Genomic DNA, 22,496 nt, shown 5'->3' with positions numbered 1-22,496 from the left:
TATTTTACCCTGCTTTAGATGATAGTAATGTTTTTGTTAGCTAAATAATGTAATACATTCTATTAAAAACCACACTGTTTTCTACTGTTTAAAATTATTTTTTTTATTCAATACTGCTACACAAGAACACCCCTGCTGATAAGAAAATGTGTTCTAACCCAGAGCAATTAACAGCATGTTACAACACAATCGATGTATTAGCATGTTTTAACAAGCTCTGGAGTGAGTTAAAGCTAATTGCACAGGCACGTCCTCTCCAACACCTTGCTATATATGGCTGGGGTTTGCCCATACAAGTCAGGTCAAAGATTTTATAACACAAAGGCTTCATATGAGATAAACAATAAAAGGGACTCTCTGAGTCCAGTTTGGAGAGCAGCAAGTATGATAGTCAACATTAATTTGGACACTTAGGTCCCAAGCTCTGACATTAGTGGACTTATTCCTTTCATTGTGTCATAACTTTCTGGCATGACCCATGCTGGTTAAAACACAGAGCAGGTCTGAAAAAGGCACTTACAAGAGCATGGTGTTAGTGTTCAGTTCAGCTTAGCATTGTTAGGAGTATACCAACTTTGGTATTTAACCTCTCTGATTGCACAGTATAGAAGACAGCTGTTCTCATTTCTCCCAGAACCTTTCATATGCCCGCCAGCTCAACCCAAGACATCACTTTGCACACACTGCAAATTAAGAGATGGAGGATATTGCTTGACCCCTTTCACGGGCTGGTACCAGCCAACATTACTGTACCAAGTGCTGTGATACAATTCAGCCTTTTGGGCAATGAATCAGTAGTATTTTGGAAGGCTACATGGAGACAGGCATCTTTCTCATTTGGATTCATGACCTCCCTGTTTTCTAAAGTGGCTGAAGGAAACTGCTGCAGTTCACACGACATTACCATTTGCAAAATGGAGAAGTAGGTTGAAGTAACTGACGCAGTTAGAGGCCCAGTCAGGCCTGTGGCAGCACAGAGCATCTTCCCGTTTGTGTAACATCCCGATGGCACGACCTGCCTCTCGCCTCCCTTCTCCCAGCATGACTACACAGCATGTCAGCACGTACAGGCCATCCCACAGGTATGACGCTTGCAGCAACACCACAAGGTGCACTGAAAACAGTCACAACAGAAAATGAGATCTAAACTTACAATGTCCCCTGTCAGTCCTGTTTTCTCTAGACAAAACATAGGATATGTTTATAATCTCACACCGACAGCCCATACAAACGCTGGATGCCTCACGGAATATGACAAACCCCAGAGCCCGCTCTTAGGTGTCTTGGCCTCGGTAACAAACGCCCTGGACCCGAGATGAGGCCCCAGGCGGGGCGCGGCGGGACACCCCGCGCTCCCTGCGAGCACTCTGCGGGGCTGGCGGGCGGCGTTGGGCCGAGGGGACCCGCCTGTCCCTGCCCTCCTCCTGCCCCCGCCACCCCTGCAGCTTCCCGGCGGGTGCGGGGCTGTGTCCCCGCCCGACCCAGCGCGGCCGCGCCCCGCAGGTCCCTCGGGACAGCAGGGGACGCCAAGCCCGAGCCCGAGCCCGGCCCCGCCGCTCGGATAGGGCCGTGCGAGTCCCGCCCCCGCGGGGAGCGGAGGCCCGGCAGCGAGGGAGGAAGGAGGGAGGGGCGGCTGCCGCCGAGTTCCGCCCCGGCAGCGATGGCCGCGTAGCGTCCCTTCGGCCGCCGCGCTCGGACATGGGCCTGCCCCGGGCTGGCGGGCGGAGGCAGCGAGTGCCCGCGGCGGTGAGTGCGGGGCCGGGCCGGGGGGGAGCGGGGCCGGAGGGGAAGCGGCGGGGGGGGGGGCGGGCGGCCTTGGAGGGAGCCCCAGGCCCAGCCCTCCGTGCCGGGCGGGGCGGCCCTCGAGGGGCTGCGGCGGACGGGGGAGCCGCTCCGGGCCGCGTGGGGGGACCGGGCCCGACCCAGCCCAACCCGGAGCCGGCGCTGTGACCTTGGGCAGTCCGCAGTCCGCCGGCCTTAGCCCGGCCGGGGTGGCGAGCGAGCGAGCGGCGCCGGGGGAGCCGCCGCGGAGCCCGGGAGCGGCCGGAGGAAGATGGCAGAGAAGCGGCGCTTCCCAGAGTGCTGCACTCCTGCGGCCGGAGAGCTGCGCTGTCATGGACACGGCCCGGGCCGCCGCAGCGCTATTGACCGCCCCGGATAAACTTGGAGCAGCCGCCTGCCCTCCTGCCGCCTCCCCGGCGCCTTATCGCCGCTGCTGCTCGCTTACTCCGTGCAGAGGTGCATTTATCTAAACAAGAGTGGAGCTGTTTGTTTTCTTACTTAGATTGAATAACTTTTAAACTCCCTGCGGAAAATTCAGCTTTTTTTTTAAAGAAACTTTGTATTATCTTCCCCTCCTCTCAGTGTCAGTTAAATTGTTGGATGAAGGAACTGTCAGGGGTCACTGTGTGGGGAGAGCCGTTCCCAGGCCTGGCGGGCTGGTTTCAGCACAGTGCTGGCCAGAGTCAGACCCTGCTGTGTTACTGCCCCGGGGCTAGTGGTAACCAGCACAATGGTGAAAGTTTGGCTACTCTATGTGAGCAGAATGGGCTTGCTAAGAAGCCCAAAGGGTTCTAATCAGCCTCTGCACATTAGGTTACAGGACCAGGGCCTGGAAGAGAGCTAGAGAGCTCACAGATCTAAGTATACTGATAGTGTAGTTCAGTCATCTTAAAATTCTCTGTCTCTAAACTAACACTGATAATCTTTACAAAACCAACTCCTGCATACTAAGTGCAAATAGTAAAACTTAACTGCAGGAGAATTGAGGAACTTGATGTTCATGAGAAACCCATTTCTCATTTGCTCAAGTGTTAGAGACAAAAATAAGTGAATAATATGTTATTACATACCTGGATTGGTGATGCACAATACTTATCATGTCAGTTTTTTTCAGAGAATGCAACTGCTAGAGTGTCATTCCACTTAAAGCTTACTCATATCCTTAGTAAAACCAGCATGGTAATTAGATGTTGAAAAACCTGTTACCAACAGGTATGTTTCCCTGTCAGGGTGAAACTATCCATTCCAAGTATGTCAAATGCCTATAAACATCCAAGCATGTCTTCACTTACATTTTTGGGATATTGGCCTTGTTTTCAGCACTCTTAATTATGAAAAAGGGAGCCTGAGATAATACTTCAGCTGGGGGTGGAAAAGACCCCAAGTTTTGAGTTTGAGCTTCATTTTTAAGAAAAAGGTTGACAAGCATGAAATAGATTGTTCCTTCTTCATCACTAATTGTAGATTTAGGTATTACAGCTTATTCAGTCCCAATGTATTCATGGATTTGTGATCCAATTTTCTTTTCTTACTGGGAAAGAAGATATTTTTCTTTCTTAGACATGTATGAAAGGTCCACAGATGTAATTGGAAGGGTTCACTGATGCCTTAGTGTTGCTGTGGTGTTCATACAGTGATTCTAAGTGTGGAGGGAAATGGAATGCTCCACAGAAGTGAGTCAATACAGCCCGCAGCAGTGAGTTTATCCTGATAAAGTGGATGTGATTCTGGTGAGACAGTACAGTTCACTGCAGCTCCTCTAGTGGAAACAAATACCGGCCTTGTCCATAATCTGCAATGGCTGGTCTATCTCTGCATTTCCCTGCTGTACGTTGCCCACTTTGTGCAACTTGTTTTGCTGGATTCCTCCACTGAGAACAGGTCACTTAGGAATTGGATATCTGCAAAAACTTGGGTTCAAAATCAGATGGTAATGCTTATCTATGAAGCAGCTGATTTGGATTCTGAAATCAGTGTCTTCCCAAAGCCTGGTCAAGGATGAAGGAAAAAAACCTTGTTCATTTGAATACAAGTAAAATTAAGGTAAAGCACATCTTAAAATTTCTTCGAAGCTTAAGAAGTTTTAAGGGTTCTTACGAGCTAAAACTGAGCAGTCAACTGGCAAGTAGAATCTAAAATCCAGTTAGGGGATTTTTGGTGCATAAACCTCAAAATGTTAGTTCCAAAGTTAAGGTTTTGTACAGAGGAATGAATTTGAAACAGTGGCTGAAATCTATCCATTTTTGACATATGTTCTACGTTATTCCATTAAGTAGGCTACTGAGAATTTGATATTTGTTTAGAAAAACTAGAAAATGTTATTCTGTATCCATTCTTACTCATTTCACTGCAGCATATTGTATGAATTATGGTGCTGTGGGAGGTCAGAGAGTAATACCTTATTCATCATATACTGTGGTTAGAAGCTCATGTTTTGAAAAGCAATATAGAAATGTCTTCAAATGAGGAAATAAAAGTTCAGCCTTGAACTTGCCTGGCAATGTAAAGACCTGCAGTTATAATTTAGTAACCATAGGAAGACATGGAAAGGCAATTTTCATTTCAGGCCAAAGCTCAGCATTGGCTTTTATTCATTAAGTTCTGCATTTATATAAATGAGGTTCCAGAAGAGCTGCCCTTTTCAAGGTGTGTCAGCAACACTTGAGAATTTACTAACATCATTAAGTGCTTCATCTTCCACATAGTCTTGGGGCTTTTTTTCCTCATATGCACGCATCACACTAATGCTCTATTCAAATCTTTTTTTAACTACATATTTAGTTACAATAATCTGTCAGAACACAACCAAATGCTGCCACTTAAGATTAAGAAAATACTGGTTACATAACAGAGCAAACACTGAAGATATATTTGGAAAGGACTTAAAGCTTCAAAGCAAAAGTCTATTTACAGTTCCAAGGAAGAAAAAAAAGCCAGGTAAGGACATGCTCTGACAGTAGGATTAGACAAGCAATGCTAAAATCTTAGTAAGACTGAAACCTCTCTTTATAATCTCTGAGGATGTAAAAAGTATATCTTTGTTTTAGGCTAAAAGGCTTTTACATTGAAAAGTCCTCTTCTTTGAGGCAGAGGGCTGTCTGTGTTTTGTTTCTGTTGAATGCTGGTGTTCTAATGAATTATCTGCCTTGTTTTCAGCATCTAAGTGTTGAAAATCCTGAAAGTTAAAGTTGGACGTCAGACACGTTATGTAGGGAAGACAATGCTTTAAGATGAGTAGGGTATGGGATATATTTTTCATTTTATGTATTAAAGGTAGTATTTGAGGACTTTATAGAATTATCTGGAAATGGGGGATTTTTGACAAGATTTTCAGTTTTAAAAAGCTGCTACGTAGTTGGAAATTAGGAAGTACAGCATCTGTGTTCAAGCAGTAAGTTATCTTACTAGGTATTCTTTAGTCTGATCTTGGAATGCCAGACCTTAAATCAAAGAACCATCATCAGATATTTATCTTATTTTTACATTTATTTCCAATAGACACTTATCAAAGGTTTGGGTTAACTTAGTATCATTATTTGGTAACGAGTTCCTGGACTGACAACAGTCAGCCTGGTAACACCACATGCAGTGATGCTTCCAGGAAAGCAACAGCTCCGTGCCATGGGAAGGGATCACATTGCCAGCTTGGCTCCTCATTCCTGACTGCACATGCCAACTGCTGTCCTTGCACAAGCTGTGTAGCCTTTCTGCCTCTTCAGCAAACTGAATTGGCTCAACATGAGGTTGGAAAAGCATCAGACCAGCATGAGAAAGAGAGAGGGAAACTGGGATCACCTCAGTTGGTGGCAACCAGTTACAGACTGATTCTGTTGGGTGAAACATCACTCTGAGGTCACTGGCTGATGCTTTTTTTTGGTCATGCTGATAATCACCTTGAGGGTGAAAGGGAAATGCCCTACCTTCATCTTGTAAAAAGCCATGTGTTTTTCTCTACTAGAAAATAATTTATTTGTTGGGATCATTTGAGCACCTTTCTTCTGAGGAGTTCCCCATAGTTTCTTCAGTATTGCTCGCATCTTAATGTCTTACTGCTTACTTGAGAGGGAGCTCAGTTCCTCCCCCACCACCCCCAAGGGCTAAGATAGCTTACTGTGTATTAGATGCAAAGAGTTTTAGTTAGACTGTCTGCAGGAGACTTAATGGACTTCTCTGTGCAGGTGTCAGATGGGATGATGTAATAGTCCCTGCTAGCCAAACTCTGCTTAACTATTTCAGGGCTACCTGAAGAGCACTTAGAAATGAAATCACAAAAACAGTAGCACCAAGGAGCTGAAGACAAAGAAGTTTCAAGTTGACTTTAACGATAGCAACCTTGTTTTTCTCAGCTTATCTCTTACCAAGACACCAGAAGTCATTTTTCCAAAGGTGTGAATGTGTATTTGCAGAGTACAGAGAAGTCGGCTAATTTTTTTGGAGTATCCTTATTGGCATTTCAGTAGAATAAATTTGCTGGTTACAAGTCAGCATTTCTTTACTTACTATTTTTTTTATTCTTTTGTTAGCAACTTATTGCTGGACATTCTTGATAAATTGCCTAGAGTTTCAAACAATTCTGTCACTTTGGGAGGATTAATTTATACTATTAACTGTTCAGCCACTCTATTTACATGTAGTGCTAGCTCACATAAAGGTTATGTAATAAACCCACACAGGTAACTAGAACCATATTAAAAGTCATTGGAATATAATTAGGCTCTTCCTATCTTTTTTCCCCCTCCAGAAAATTACTGATAGAGACTTCTAAGAAGCTGTACTATCCTAGAAGGGACATAAGTACCAACACTAACATGCCTGCTGTGGCATCTGTACCTAAGGAGCTGTATCTCTGTACTTCGTTGAAAGATCTCAACAAGAAGACAGAAATAAAACCTGAAAAGACAAGTACAAAGAGGTATATGTGTTAAAATTGATTTTGAATTAATATTAAAAATATTAGTGGTTCCAGAACAAATCTGTAGTGGATCTAAAGTTCCTCAGTTAGAGGATAGTTAGATATAGTCTTGTGTATGGATCTCAACTATCACACTTCATATTCATACTGCCAAAATACGACTTTGACAGAGCATAATGCCCATGAAAATTCGCATACTTGGAGGAAAGGCTACATAAATGAAAATTCCTTAAAATGATAAAAATTTTGGCAAATGTGTGGATGTAAAATGCTTTGCCTCTAGCATTTTGACATAATAAATTATTTAATTTTGCCTTACTATGAATTAGTTTCTCCTATTAAAAAAAGTTATTCTTAGAAGGAAACAGTACTTTTTTCCTTATCTCAGTATGCTATTTAATTATAGAAGACTTTAAATAAGGCCAGTAAACCAGCTAGCAAAAATAAACGTTATTTGGAAGGAACACGATTGTAATTCAGGTTTCATGAAAACCTTGTATTAAGATGGTAAAATCAAATGCTTAGTATACAAGCAGAGGCTGTAAACAATTAAAATGCCATCTTGTAACGAAGAGGTGTTTGGGGACAAGTCAACAATCATGTGCTTTACTCCTTTACTTTCAGTTATGTGCAGAGCGCGCTTAAGATTTTCAAGGCAGCAGAAGAAAGCAGATTGGACCGAGATGAAGAAAAAGCTTACATCCTGTATATGAAATATGTGACTGTTTATAACTTTATTAAAAAAAGACCTGATTTTAAGCAGCAACAGGTATAAAAGCTTTCTGACTGACCTTCTCTGCATTGGTAAAAGTATGAAAAATACAGGAAGTTACACTTACATTCAAAGGATCACACTGGTATTAAGTAAACTGTCCCACTTACAATGCTATTTTTTCCTTCCTGTTTTTGACAAGTCTGTTGTTAATGGTTTTTACAGTTTGCTTTAATACATAAAGTATAGAAATTGTCAGATCTGGGAATATTTTTTCATGGAAAGGTGTTCCTATCATCTTTCCCGTTCAGACATTTTTTGATGCAGTTGCCTTACCTAACCGTTACTTATAAATGCTATTAAAACAATTTTACTTACAAACTGATGTTTGAGAGGAAAATACTTTGATTCAAACCAGTTCCTTTTGTCGGTATTAATATCATTATAATGCCAGTTCTCTGTGTATTAGTGACTCCTGATATTCACACAAGTAGGCACTGTTAAGCTGTACTATTAATATATGATGCTTGTAATTTTAGGATTATTTTCATTCAATTCTGGGACCTACAAATTTAAAAAAAGCTATTGAAGAAGCTGAAAGACTGTCAGAAAGCCTTAAACTCAGGTATGTGAATACAGTTGGTAACACCTGGAGCCTGTAATGTCCTGTTTCAGTTTTTCATGCTATTTAGTAATAAGTGATTGCACTTGAGTAGCTCAAAGACACCTGAAACTCTTGAGAGCTTAAAATTGTTTATCCCCAGAAGTCTGTTACTACAGATAATTTTTGCTGTCACACACTGCAATAACTTGTCACTTTGTACATTGTCTCCTAATTCTTGGTAACTGATTTTTGACATAGTCATCCAATTTTATTTATAGACTAATAAAAAGAACCCACAAGATCTAAATGATATATATGCTAGAGATGATCAAGAGCAATTTCCTCCTTCATCACAAGGTCATCTAAACCCAAATCTAGTAATGAATGTTCCTAATAACCAGTTATGTTAAAAAGTCCTCCTAGTGTGGATATAGTTTCCCTTTTCTCTGCCATGTGCAGCCAGTATATGGAATGCATAGTTCTGCAACTGATTAATTGGTCTGATCCTAATGGACTTTGGGTACCTGATTGACAACTTTCAAGTTACATCTTTGTGTCACAAGCCATGAAATTGTGTTGGTAAGAAGTCCTAAGGTAGAGTCTTTCTTTGGGTGCTATTTAGTGCAGTATGTTGTGCTTCCAGCCTTACCTGCTTCTTACGTCCTAAGTGATTCTTTCATGCCGTCTCAAGTTTCTCTCTGCAGCTGGGCACATTTCCCTTGCTGTGTGTCGTGTCCCACCAGGCCCAAATATTCTTATGAATGTGTATTTTATGCCCTTAAAAGTGCTTCATCTATAAAGTTAGTTTAAGTGAACACTGAGAGTGTAGTTACTCATATATGAAAAGGGGTTTTGCAAAGATATCTCATGACACTGTGTGTGAAACAATCTTTAGATTTTCTTTGATTTTAGGTGAGTCTTAGAACTCAGTAGAGCTACATACTCACTGTAAGAGTAAACACTGATGAATTATACAAACCCAAAATTTAGAGATCTGTTATTTAGTAACTTACAGCTTTTTATGAAAGGAACAGAATAACTTTTCAACTACTCTGGGTAAAAATGCATAAATATTTAAAGGAAATAGAAATGAAACGTGACTCCTGCATAACTACAGAAGTGGTTTCAGGGAAATTATTTGTCTAATTTCTTCCCCAGGCAGTAGGCCAGCAAATAGTTTGAATGTTAATTGTTAACTAAAAGTGGAGCTGCTGAAGCACCACTTGTGTAGGAGCAGGAATACCTCCATGAATGACCTACTATGTGCTTCAGAGGTATAAATGGGAAATTGATGGGCAAATATTCCATACTGACCAAATTAAACTAAAATCTGAAATATGCTTTAGTGTCATTAGCTCAAAGTGGGAACAAAATCCTCTGTTGAAACTTACAATGCCTGTGCCAAATCAAGAAGCCTGTTCAGAAGATAAAATTACAGACTTGCTGCCTCCTTCCTATTAGTGGCTAAGTGGTGAAGTAGACTTGGAAGCAGAATTTGATTTAATGATCTAGTTTATTAACACAGTACTTTTTTGATATGAAACACAATTGTATTGTCATTGTTATTTTAACTGATTAGGCAACATCTGATTTAAATGAGCAGTTGCTAACACAGTTCAGTGTTCATGTTTCACTGCTTGGTTCAGTAATCAAAATGTTATTTTTGTTCTATGGATCCCTAGTAACCCTTAAACTTCTCAGTTGTATTAAATATAAGCAAATGCTATTTAACAGTGATGTGACTATACAAACCTCCAGTGGATGATCTAAAATCTGTAGTTTGGAGGTCACTGGCTTACAGTACCATGATTGTCCTTCCAACAGCAAAAGACTGAGAGGTTAATTGTCAAGACTGAGGCTTTATGAAAAGGACAGGTGTATGCAAGGCCCAGGTCCACCAAAACTCTCAAGTGTACATGATTCCTGCCCTGTAGGCCCAATGTTAGAAACAAGCACTAGGCACATAAAGATATTACAGAGTCTACTTCCATTCTGAAGGTGGCTGCTATCATAGAGGTAGTTCTGATTTGATTTCTTAGGAAAAGGACATTTAGATAACTGAGCTAACTTACTCCTAACTGGCTCCAATGCAAAACAAAAGGAAATACCTGGGATGACTGTAGAAATATATGGAAGTTTACCTGTAAGTCACCAGTACTTACTTTGCCATGGGAAATAAAAAACATTTAGTGATACCATAGCTAAGAATGACTTTGGCTTTAGAGAGAAAAAAATTTCTTTACAAGCAGTGACTATGAAATAGTACTCAAAACAGGATTTCAGAATAAGAAAACCAACCCAAAAATGGGAAAAAGAAGGTCGTGAAAGAAAATGGGGATTGTTAGAATACAAAAACTGACAACACATTAACTTTTTTAACTTGAAATACTTTTTTTTTTATTTCTTCCTAAAGACTTAATGATTCTGATGTTAATAATCCAAGGTCAATAATACAATACTGAAAATAAAGACTTTTTTCTTTCCTCAATAGATATGAGGAAGCTGAAGTTCGGAAGAAACTTGAAGAGAGGGACAGGCAAGAGCTGCAGAAAAAGCAAGAACCAAAAGATGATGGAAAGGGCACAGCCAAAAACTCATCAGAAAGTGCTGTGGATTCCAAAGGAAAAAGCCAAAGGGTAACTGAAGATGTTTACAAACTCTCTAATTCAGTCTAAATGTATAGTTTCAAAGTAGCATTTGGTCTCTACTAGTAGCTATTTACAGGTCAGAATCATGGTCGGTGGTTTTTTTTTTAAATTAGCCTTCTTTGACATTTCTTTGGAATATGTGGAGTCCGACCAACTTCCAAGTCTTGCATAAGATAGGATTTGACCTTGCAAGGAAACTCAGTCTTTTTTATACTGGAAATAGCAAGTGCAAGAAAGCCAAGGTAATGGTAATAAACTGATTTGATGGATAACGTAGGAGAGGGTTGCGTTTGCAGCAATAGTGTGGAAACAAAGTTACTTCTCCACAAATACTTCATGAATTTCATGTAGTAGGTGATGCTGTCCTAGAGGTTCTATTGCCTTTTTAACTGTTTTCTGTCTAGGCAGGACAGCAACCTTGGTATCTTTTTAGTATGTTTGTTAACACATCTTCAGAAGCTGCTTCCTTGTGCTGGGTTCCTTCCTGTGCTTAACAGTCTGACTGGTTTCCTTCAAGCTCTGTGACAGTATCTGTTGGCCACTTTAGTTCTGAGTATTCCATATTAAACTTTTTTTTTCCCTTATAACACAGATCAATGGTGAGAGGAAGAATTCTCCAGAAAGAAAGGATCAGTCTGACAGTCTGAGTGGTAAGAAATGCCATGTTCACATAAATGTGAGAAAGGTCTCCATATGACTGTGCACTGATCACCTAACCAGCTGCAATTCTTTTAAGGAGTTATTTCACAGAATTTGATGAAATTCTAGTATCCTGTATTTCAGTTATACCAAAAAATTAATTAAGCTCTATATTGCAGCCGTTGTCACAGAAAGCTGTAGTTAGTTTTTCAACTGTTTAATAAGTAAAGTGAAACTAGCCCTGAACTGGTCAATTTAGAAAGAAAATCATCTCCACAACTGGTAAGAAAAATCTAGTCAAGGCTGAAATGTTTCTCTCTTAAATAAGAAATTTTTTTGCTTGTTGTTCTTGCAATAAATTGGTGAAAATGTTATCTAAAGTTCTTAACTGAAGCACATCTGCAGCATGTATTTTACAAATGCTTGCCTATATAGCTCAATTTAAATGAGACCACAAAAATTAAATTAGTTTATCACTGAAATGTGTGGTATTGTCTAAGTTAGCAGATCAGGTGCTAATCACTACAGCAGTGGGAGCAAAAGGTCCAATCTGTTTATTCTGTAATGTCTTACCTCTGTGACTTTGTGGGACTTTTTATTCTTTTTCATCTGTTTGCAGTCTTGATTGCAGTAGTCAGATATCATAGCTATTTCCATTTATAATGCAGCTTCTTTAATTACTTCTCTATTTCAAGGAGCAGTCACACCTGAGAAACTGTTTGCAATGATGTCAGACAAAAATGTTGATTTGATTATAATGGATGCTCGAAAATTGAAGGATTATCAGGAATCCTGTATTCCAAGATCTATCAGTGTCCCAGAAGAAGCTATCAGTCCTGGGTATGAAATATTGTTAAATGATACTGAAATACTTAGTTTTATAAAAAATTATATGCTTTTAAAGCTTGTGCACTTAAGTTTCCAAGTCCCTGCTCTGTACCAGTGGGTAAAATGTGTCTGGACAGCTCTGTTCTTGCATGTACTGACTTCAAAACAAAGCATATTTGTTTTATCCAAGCACATAAACATATATCAATTATATATTGTTGAACAAAACATTACTTGTACATTTGTCTTTAAATACATGTCAATACATTTCAGAATTACTGCTAGTTGGATTGAAGCTAGACTCCCAGAGGATTCTAGAGATCCATGGAAGAGAAGAGGACAGTTTCATTATGTTATACTACTAGACTGGTTTAGTTCTGTTGAAGACTTAAAGCTGGGAACAACTCTTCAGAGCCTGAAAGATGCACTGTTTAAGGTGGGCAAGTTTCATATTTTGCATTAATCATCTCAAAGAAGAAGAAGTTCTTAAAGTACATTTTCAGATCAAACTCTGGCTATGGCTGTGTTATCCCTCCTTTCTATAGAGGCGGCTCTTGTGACCGACTGCACATCTTTCTGTTACCTAAACATCCAAGACTGGAGTTCAGAGATAGTTCAGGGAGGTCTGCCTGTTTATTGCTTTACAGAATGTCCTCTGAGCCCTCTGTGCCTTGTTCATGTTCTAATATTGAGGACATCAGGAGGAGGACAGTCTGGAGCCTGAACTCTCAAGGGGTTTTCAGAAAGTTAATATAATGCTTTCCAAAGTGCTAGTCACTCAGCAAACTTACCAGATAAGAATCTGAAGCAAATATTATAGTAAAAATATTTTTCTGCATAGAGGATTCTTACATGAAGTAGCAGTAAGTGGTTCTTTCTGTAGTGGAAACTTTCACACCTTGTTGTTGGTAGAGTCAGGACCCTAACTGTGTTGGGCATTCACCAGACACCAAGAGGACCCCTGTTTTTGCAGCCTTGCAGCCTCTTTAGTTCTTACTTAAAAATCTAAAAAATAACCTTTCACTTTAATGACTAGACACAGAAATTTCAACTACTCTATTAAGCTGTACAATTTTCCTTTCTATTTTCAAATCAATTAACTCCAAACTTTTTTTTTACATACAGTGGGAAAGCAAAACTATACTGCAGAATGAGCCTTTAATTCTAGAAGGAGGTTATGAAAATTGGCTCCTTTGCTTTCCTCAGTATACAACAAATGCCAGAGTAACTCCACCCCAGCACGGCAGGACTGAGACAGTGACTGTTTCTTGTAAGTAAAAAGGATAACATCCCACCAAGCTTTTGTAATTACTGGATGTATCTTTAATTCATTCAGATGCTTCTGGGAATGCCTTGTTCTGGGTAAAAGCTAAATTTTGGGGTTTATTTTGTTTTAAGAGCTCTCTTATGGTTCCCTCCTCTCCCCTCTCCTGCAGTGGATTTCACATATCCATCTCTGGAAGAGCCAGCTGCTGTTCCCCCTGCTGCTGTAAAGCCAGCTCCAACAGAAGCAACTGAAAATGAAGAAATGGGAGATAATTTGGAAGACAGACTAAAATCACTTAACAGATCAAACATACAGGATGCTGCTGTTGCAAAATCTGACAGTTCATTTGTAGTTAATCCAGTATCAATTACAAGAAGTATCCCTGAGGTAAGCTGTGTTCCTTTTTTTCAGAGTTAGTATATGGTTAATCTGTTTAGAGACCCACCACATGCAGAACTCTAAATCCCCAAGCAAACATACTCAATACATTTGGTTAAGCCTTGTACAGAAGTACATTGGTACAGAGACTCCTAGTGGTCTGTGAAGCCATGGTAACTGATCTACAGAACTCTATGGAACTAAACATACTTAACAAAATTGCAGAACTTTTCATGAATATTTTTATATGAGCACTTGAGAAATTGAAGGTTACCAGTTGGTCATTAATTCAGAAAGTCTCTAAGCAAACTTTTTTATTAAAAACACACAGGATGAAATACAGAGAGGGCAGTTAGGACATGGCTTTCCTTGGCTATTCCAAAGGTCTGCTTTCTAGCAACTCTGTCTTCCTTCAAATAATAAAACATTTAGGTGGTTTGTCACCCTTGACTCAGTAGTGGATGTCCAGAGATTTATTTCACCTATTCACATGAATAAAACTTTCTAAAACCACCTTTGCAGAGTTCTTTGTCTCGTTAGGAGACAAGACTAAAAGCTGTTAAATTTTACCCTTCTGGATACAGCTTTAAATAAAGATTTTAGCCAACAGACCAGAACTGTAAAGACCTTACCTCTGTTTTTTCCCTGAGCTAGATGATGTAATTTCTTCAGAACATTTACTTCAGCATCAAACCCAACTTCCTGTACTAGTTCTGAGCATAAGCCATTCTTAAATACCCCTTTCCATCAAGCAGCTCTGCCTTAAGCACATGCTCTGTCACATGTTTGAGAGAGCCAAGCTCAAATTAGGCTGCCTGATTGCCCTAAAATGTTCTCCTTTGAAAGCTTGAAAATAAGTTGTGGTAATCAGTGCTTAATGCTACCCATATGGTTTTGTAGGGCTTGTTGATTATCTCATATCTGGAAGTTAATTGAGTACCTAATTCTACTAACAAGACCAGATTTAATGAAATCGAAAGAAGAAGTCAACTTTATATCATCTTTATTCTCTTATTTCTCACTTTAAAAAAGCTTAGCTAACAGAGCAGCAATAGCAGGAGTGAATTGTTCCACACTTTGTGTTCTCCACCTGTGTTACAGGTGGATCGTAGTAAAAAGCCTTCACTAAAAATCCCTGATGATAACAGACCAAGAGCTCAAGGTCCAGGCAGTGACAGCCAACCTGTGGAGAACGGGCGAGTGGTTCCAGACCGCTCCACAAAGCCCGTGCGGGACGTGAAGGGTGTCCTGAGTGAGGAAGAGAAGAGTCAGGTACATGCAGAAACTGCTGCTTTGTTAGAGAAAAACAGGCGGGAGAAAGAACTCCGGGAGAGGCAACAACAAGAACAGAAAGAGAGGCTCAAGAGAGAGAAAGAAGAACAAGAACAAAAAGAGAAAGAACAACAAGAACAGAAAGCAAAAGAAGAACAGAAAGAAAAGGAACACAAAGAAAGGCTACAGCAATCCAAAGAGGACAGAGAACAGAAGGACTGGGATGAGCAAATAAAAAGAGAACAGGAGGAAAAGGAACAAGAAAGAGCACGCAGAGAAACAATCGAAGCAAAAAAGCAAAATAAAAATGAACCAGAAAACACTGGTGCAAAAAGGATCGACATTGACAAAATATCTATGGAAGAAAGAGAAAAGGGAACTCGTACACCAGAAATGCAGAGACGGGCACTGGGTGATGCATCTCCAACCTTTGTGGCTGTTTCGGGCAAGGTCAGTGAAAAAGAAAATCACCATCAAATGTGGAGTAGTTATGCACTCAAAGCATCCTGAATCTAAAGATTTTAAATACATTATTTGAAGTTTATTTAGATGATTTTTACATAGAAGTAGAGGAGAGAGTTAAAACCAAAACACAGATTTTTTTCCAAGACAGCCTTGTTTCTTGGTTGTAGGTGGGCAGCATGAAATCCCCATAGGATGATAAAGCTTCCCATTGACACGGAGCTAGTGGGGATGATTGAAACAGAGGGCTGCAGCCTAGGAACCAAGGCATGATTGTATTTTATCTTTTGTATCAGCCTACTACTGTATATTATTATGCTTTTAGGGGCAGAATGATGTCTTAGCAAACACGTTAGTGCCCCCAGCTGTATAAATGCTGACAGAACAGGATTTTGTTTCCTGGCACAGGAAGCAAAGCAACACCCTAATCTAGTATTTTTGCTAAGAACAGTCCAGTTCAAAATCTCAGGGGTGTCACAGTTCTTTCTTTCCTCATTCTTGAAAAAACTTGCAAAATTTTTCAGAGTGTAGAAATCACTTGATCATGACAGAGGAGCCAATTGTGAAGCTGAGTTAACAATGGAAGGCATGTTTAATACCGTTTCTCAAGAACATGTATTAGGATATTTCTCTCTGCTTTTGCAATTGCAGTTGCTATTCGATCAAACTCAGATGCTTTTTTAATCCAAATACACAAGGAAGCCAAAATAAATCTTCCTGGGCAACCTTAGCACAGTCAGTCATGAGCTTTTGACTGACAGAACAATTTCACATAATCCCAAAATGATTGCCTAGGATAAAATTAATTCATGTTGACTTCACAGTTTGTCTTTTTTTCATGGACAGGTTTTGCCACAGGGAGGAATAAAAGTCTTAAATTTAAAAACAAACAACTTCACAACTTTTAGGGGAATAGTAGTGTAGGTGGAACTGCTATACTTTATTCCTGAGCTCTTGAAAATACGGAACAGACTCTAATACAACATTCAGCTACAAAAAACATTCCAGTGAATTGCCTATAGTAGAGGTTAGGAAGAATAAAAATGACCTGTATTAACCACTTCATTGTATCACGTGCGTTGAACAGCCTAAAAGGAAAGTATAACCACTTTATCAGCATTCTTTACTGACATGCCAATGAAAATTGAAGCCTTCTCTCAAAATCTTTTACAGCAGACTGGGGTTAAAGGACAACCAGACAGTGGAGATCAAAAGCCAGGACCCCTTAGAGAGGATTCTGAACAAGATACTGAAAGACTTAAAGTAAATACAAATGTATTGTATGTAGCCAAAATAATCAAGCACAGATGCTTTATGGTTATTATGTTAAAATTCCACCTCATTTCAGTTTTTAAAGTCATCATCCTAAGAAAAGACTATGCCATGTTTTCGGGTGGTTTTTTGCTTTTTTCATTTGTCACATTCATCTGAAAAAATACTTGAAGCTTTCATTAGAAGTCTTGATCTGTTTCTGGTGGCATTAACAAGCATTCTACATGTGTTCATCATCTCATGCACATTCCTTCGTGTGCTGCTTTGAGAGGGAGGAAAGCTCATCCTTGTGTGTTTAACAAAAGTAAAAGATATTCTTAATATTTCCTTATTCTTTAGGGAAGAAATTGAGTTTTGAGACTTTTGTAATACTGAACTGTCAACGAATGGGTTTTGTTAGATCAAGTGATAACTTACTGTTACACTAAGTTGTATTTCCAGCTATAATCCAGGATTTGTTACTGTACTGTTTTGCATTGAATCCTGTAACTCCATAGGGAAGTCACAGGCAGCTTGTTGCTCTGCATAGGTAACTGTATGTACCTTACACTCCTCTCTGTTTATTAGTCTCAGCGGGAGCCATTAATGAGAGCACGAAGTGAAGAAATGGGAAGGATAATCCCAGGGCTGCCTGCAGGTTGGGCAAAGGTAACTCCTCTTCTGATATTGAAATCAAGTTGCTTTGTGCAGTTTTGTCCTGCATTTCAATTGCATCTTATTTCTAGAACTTGTTAATTTTTCACTCCCCTTCAACTTTCACATGGTTACCTTCTGAATTTCAGTATTATTTGTAATGAAACTAGAAGAGTTCACCTGCTGTTCCTGATATGAAGCAGTTGCAGTTTAATAGACATTTTGGTGAAAGTGCTCCCTTCCAGTAAATTTAATCTATTAAATGTTGAGGCCAGTCACAGCTGTTAACATCCCAGTGTCTGAAAAACTCATGCACTGTTCTTACAGTAATTTATACATAGGTAAGTAAGTTAATGATGAATTTTTACTTGTTTTTGAAACTATTTGTTTTTTTTCCACAAGTTTCTGGATCCAATCACTGGAACCTTTCGTTACTATCACTCGCCAACAAATACTGTTCATATGTATCCACCAGAAATGGCTCCTTCATCAACTCCTCCATCAACCCCTCCAACTCATAAACCCAAGCCACAGGTGACCGTTGAACGAGAGAGAGAACACTCCAAACTGAAGCGCTCCTACTCTTCCCCAGATATAACCCAAGCCATTCAGGAGGAAGAGAAGAAAAGAATTCCTGTAACTCCTGCAGTCAATCGTGACAATAAGTACGTTCTATAAGTTACATCACGACTCGTGCAATATGATGGCACATCACAATTCTTTATCTTAATTCTTAATCAACCAAAATTCATTAATTCTAAATCCCACAACTAATGGAGCCTAAAACTCAGGCTTATTATAGGCCAGGGAATATGGATATCTCACTTGCATTGACTGGTTTTGAATACCTTAAATGATTGTATTTGGTGACACCTTGTGCAAGGATAGTTCAGTCCCTGGGGGTGGGGGATGAGGTGGGGTGGCTGTTGGTTTATGTGCACAGACTTGTTGAATCTGAGACTCCTAAAAAATAATTCCTTCCTTACAGACCCATCTGTTACACTAAAGCAGAAATTTCAAGACTCTCTGCGTCACAGATTCGGAACCTTAATCCTGTGTTTGGGGGATCGGGACCAGCTCTCACAGGACTCCGTAACCTTGGGAACACTTGCTATATGAATTCCATATTACAGTGCCTGTGCAATGCACCTCACCTGGCTGACTATTTTAACAGAAACTTGTATCAGGATGATATTAACAGGTAAAAATCTCTTATCTGCCTTTATACTTGCCAATTCAAAAAGATCACTTCGGGGGCTGAGGGGAACTTGGTTGGGTTTTTAATACAAATGGTAACTTTTAGGAGCCATAATGTTTTCAAGATTCATGTGTGTCACTAAATAGCTTTTACTGGATAGTCATAATTGAATTGTGGTCATCACATTCATAAATATAAGGGCATTAGAGTCTCCTAAAACCAAACTGAATACTTAAATAGCAACTTATAAAACAAGCTGAAAAAACAGCTGCACCTTCCACCTTGAGTATGGAACCAAATTACCGTGCCAGTGTAGAGAAAAATTTTGGCTCCATCTAACTGACACGTTTTCTTGGTCTAAATAAATTATTTTGAAATTGGGATAATGTCTTGAATTAAAAACAGTAATACTAAACCCCAGTTTTTTGAAGGGCTCACAATTTTATTTTGTCTTTAATTTTATAGGTCAAATTTCCTGGGGCATAAAGGTGAAGTGGCTGAAGAATTTGGTGTAATAATGAAAGCTTTATGGACAGGGCAGTATAAATATATCAGTCCAAAAGACTTCAAAATTACAATTGGGAAGATTAATGACCAATTTGCAGGATATAGCCAACAGGACTCCCAAGAATTGCTTCTCTTTCTAATGGATGGCTTGCATGAAGACCTAAATAAAGTAAGCAATACACTTAAATTATATATCTCTCAGATGATCAAGGGAAATAAATTTTAAACATACCTTCTTATTTTATAAGAAGATCATGTTACTGCAACTTTGAATAGAAAGAAACATGAGTATTCAGAATTAAAATAGGAATTTAGTATGAAACAGTATAAGGTACTCAAGTAAGCCATGGAGATAAGAATTGGATGGCTACACCGACATATTTAAATATACTTGAAAATATTTAATAGTATGCTTGCCTATAGATGAGACTTCTGATCTATATATATGTTAATATGTTGCTGTGGTATTTCAATTTCTGTTTTCCAGGCTGACAACAGGAAGAGATACAAGGAAGAAAACAATGATCACCTTGATGACTTCAGAGCAGCAGAACTAGCCTGGCACAAGCACAAACAGCTCAATGAGTCCATTATTGTGGCACTGTTTCAAGGCCAGTTCAAATCTACCGTGCAGTGTCTCACGTGTCACAAGAAGTCCCGAACCTTTGAGGCTTTCATGTATTTGTCATTACCACTCGCATCCTCCAGTAAATGCACTCTGCAGGTAGGGTGGAACCTCCTGAAGCAGAAATACTTCTCTCTGAGACTTCACTGTGGTGTTGCTTCTGCTCTTTTCTCTTGTTGTAGAGGTTGGTCAACATTCCAGCTTAACTAATGTGAAGGATTAACAGATCTGAACCTTCACGATTTTTAATTCTTCCAAAGTTTAAAAAAGTAGTTTATCCCTTAGAAGTTTTAAAATACAAGCAGGATAGAAATATTGAAGTTGCAGTAGTAGAGAAGACACATATAGTATTTGCTTTTGTAGGTCATAGCATAAATATTTTGTGGTTTTTAAACAAAAAACTGTTGGTATATTTTGAAGGACTCGTAGCTAATTCGTATATCCAGTAAAATTTGCTTCCACACTGAGATTTAACTCACTTTTCCTCGTTTTTATGAAACGTAGGATGCAGATAATTGATGCATGTAACAACCAAATAAGAAACAAACATTTTTGCTACACTTTCATAAGCACCTGCCATTCACAATCTGTGTTTGTATTTTGTTTTAGGAATGCCTTAGGTTGTTCTCCAAAGAGGAAAAGCTCACTGATAACAATAGGTTTTACTGTAGCCACTGCAAAACTCGAAGGGATTCTTTGAAAAAAATAGAAATTTGGAAATTACCACCAGTTCTTCTTGTGCACTTGAAACGGTAAGGAGATGATTGATGAAAATTAGGACAAAGTCACCAGACTTTGGTGGAGATTGTTTGTTCCAGGACAGTAGCTGACCACTTTTATTTAGTTAGAGAAAATTATGTATGTATTACCAGTTGTAATGTTGCAAGAATTTTATTTTCACCTGATGCTTCTTTTATAAGGCTGTAGCTCACAAAGCACTTTTACAAGTGACCTCTTTGCATTTTTGCTAAGAAACATCTCTTAATGTGTTTGTTACCACATTAACAAAATTGGGGGCTTTAATTGAAATCACATCCTAGTTAAATAAGGGAAATCAAACATGCTTAGTATTCTTAAGTAGCTTGTGAACAACCTGTAACTTTTAATGATGCTTTTTAATTCTCTAGATTTTCCTATGATGGAAGATGGAAACAAAAGCTTCAAACTTCTGTAGATTTTCCACTGGAAACACTTGACCTTTCACAGTATGTTATTGGTCCAAAGAATACCTTGAAGAGATACAATCTGTTCTCAGTGTCGGTAAGTAACCAAGTCACGTTTTGAAACCAAGCTAGACTTAAAGCAGTGACTCATGACATGTGTGATTCATCCAGGTTTCCAGGCTGCCTACCCAGCTGCAGATTAAGTTGTGTTCTGAATAGAATGATTGGCATTTAGTAAAAAAATCTCATGTTCTGGATTATTTCCATAATCATGGAAGAAATGGCAGCTTTTGAGGCCACTAATTCTTGTCTTATGTTCACAGAATCATTATGGTGGGCTGGATGGGGGGCACTACACAGCCTACTGCAAAAACGCTTCAAAACAGCGCTGGTTTAAGTTTGATGACCATGAAGTATCCGAGATCTCAGCGTCGTCCGTGAAGTCCTCAGCTGCTTATATCCTCTTTTATACTTCTTATGAACAGCGAGCAGTGGACATGGCTACGTAAAGTAGTGCAGGTTAAGGAAACTGGTTTTCTCTCTAGAGGAGCAAAGTAGGCATGGGCATGCATATAAATATGCAAAACTCTGACAGACAGTCACTCCCAGGTGTGGGATGGCTGCAGGAGTATCTGCAGGCAGGCTCGCTCTGGTCCGTAGTAGTGCTTAACAATCAGAAGACTGATGAGTAACGCTAGTGGTAATACTGCCATCTGTGGAACCATTTACAGGCATACTTGCATTACCATTTATTTAAAAACAACTATATTTTTAGTCTGCTCCAAAATTAAATTGTAGCTTAGTCATCTGAAATCTATTAACAAATAGTTTAAAATGTCTTAAAATCCCAAGGCATATCTTGGTTTATTTTTTTTCTTTCACTGTCAATGGCCTTTTCACATTTCTAACCTTAAGCTTGATTCTACTGTGAATACTCTAGAACGATGTAAACAGTTAGGAATGTAAGTGTACATATTGATTGCATACTTGCACATCAGAACTATGTATATAATAAAATGTTGTCCTTTTTGTGAGAATCTCTAAAACTCAGAGGATTGCGTTTATTTGCCAGCTCTAAGTAATTGCAACACTACTTAATAAAAAAGCAGAGCTGTATTATTTTTTCTGTTAGCTTTTGTCAATATTTGTGCACTTCAGAGTTATTCTAAACAAACAAGATTTTCCTTTTTAATTTTTTAATATAAATTTTCATGTACACATGCATTAAAAACCTTAATGAAGAAATTATTTAAAAATATATCCTGTTAAATGTATGTTTGAGTGTGGTGTTTTCATTCTCAGCTTTTTGTGTAATGGTCAGGATTCTGTGTAATGACAGTCTGAATCATATTCACACAGTTTAAATGTTCTCCAGATGAAAAAAAAATACTATTTTGCATAGAACTGATTCGTTTAGAAACTTACTTTAGTTGCATTTTATGTATCTCCCTGCTCTGGATTTGGGTTAGTTTTCCCTCTCTGGTTAGGCTAGCATTCAAAAATCTGGCATCATACATTCTGAGCTTTTATCTGTCTGTGTGTGTCTTGCTGATGGAAGTTTGCAGTGCTAGAGGAACAAACATGACATTACTAG

General features: G+C 39.1%; 1 protein-coding gene across 3 annotated transcripts; it reads left to right on the top strand.

The window, feature by feature from the left end:
• Positions 1–1,594: 1,594 nt before the first annotated feature.
• On the top strand, positions 1,595–22,176 carry USP8 (ubiquitin specific peptidase 8). 3 transcript variants are annotated; one of them, XM_071568992.1, is made up of 20 exons: positions 1,595–1,746; positions 6,524–6,694; positions 7,319–7,463; positions 7,946–8,031; positions 10,502–10,646; positions 11,251–11,308; positions 11,993–12,137; positions 12,399–12,561; positions 13,251–13,395; positions 13,562–13,779; positions 14,872–15,492; positions 16,681–16,767; positions 17,344–17,424; positions 17,812–18,074; positions 18,398–18,610; positions 19,073–19,283; positions 19,602–19,838; positions 20,349–20,491; positions 20,867–20,999; positions 21,226–22,176. In XM_071568992.1, the coding sequence occupies exons 2-20, from the start codon at positions 6,591–6,593 to the stop codon at positions 21,409–21,411; spliced, it is 3,384 nt and encodes a 1,127-aa protein (XP_071425093.1). In that variant the 5' UTR covers positions 1,595–1,746; positions 6,524–6,590; the 3' UTR covers positions 21,412–22,176. The 3 variants fall into 3 exon arrangements, with proteins under 3 accessions (XP_071425093.1, XP_071425092.1, XP_071425094.1); XM_071568991.1 differs by having other exon boundaries at positions 16,678–16,767; XM_071568993.1 differs by lacking the exon at positions 16,681–16,767 and having other exon boundaries at positions 1,596–1,746.
• Positions 22,177–22,496: the final 320 nt, after the last annotated feature.

Source organism: Pithys albifrons, chromosome 13 (genome assembly GCF_047495875.1).
Source record: "Pithys albifrons albifrons isolate INPA30051 chromosome 13, PitAlb_v1, whole genome shotgun sequence".
Lineage (NCBI taxonomy): Eukaryota > Metazoa > Chordata > Aves > Passeriformes > Thamnophilidae > Pithys > Pithys albifrons.
Note: the sequence above shows the minus strand (reverse complement) of the source record. Positions and strands in the feature narration are given on the sequence as shown.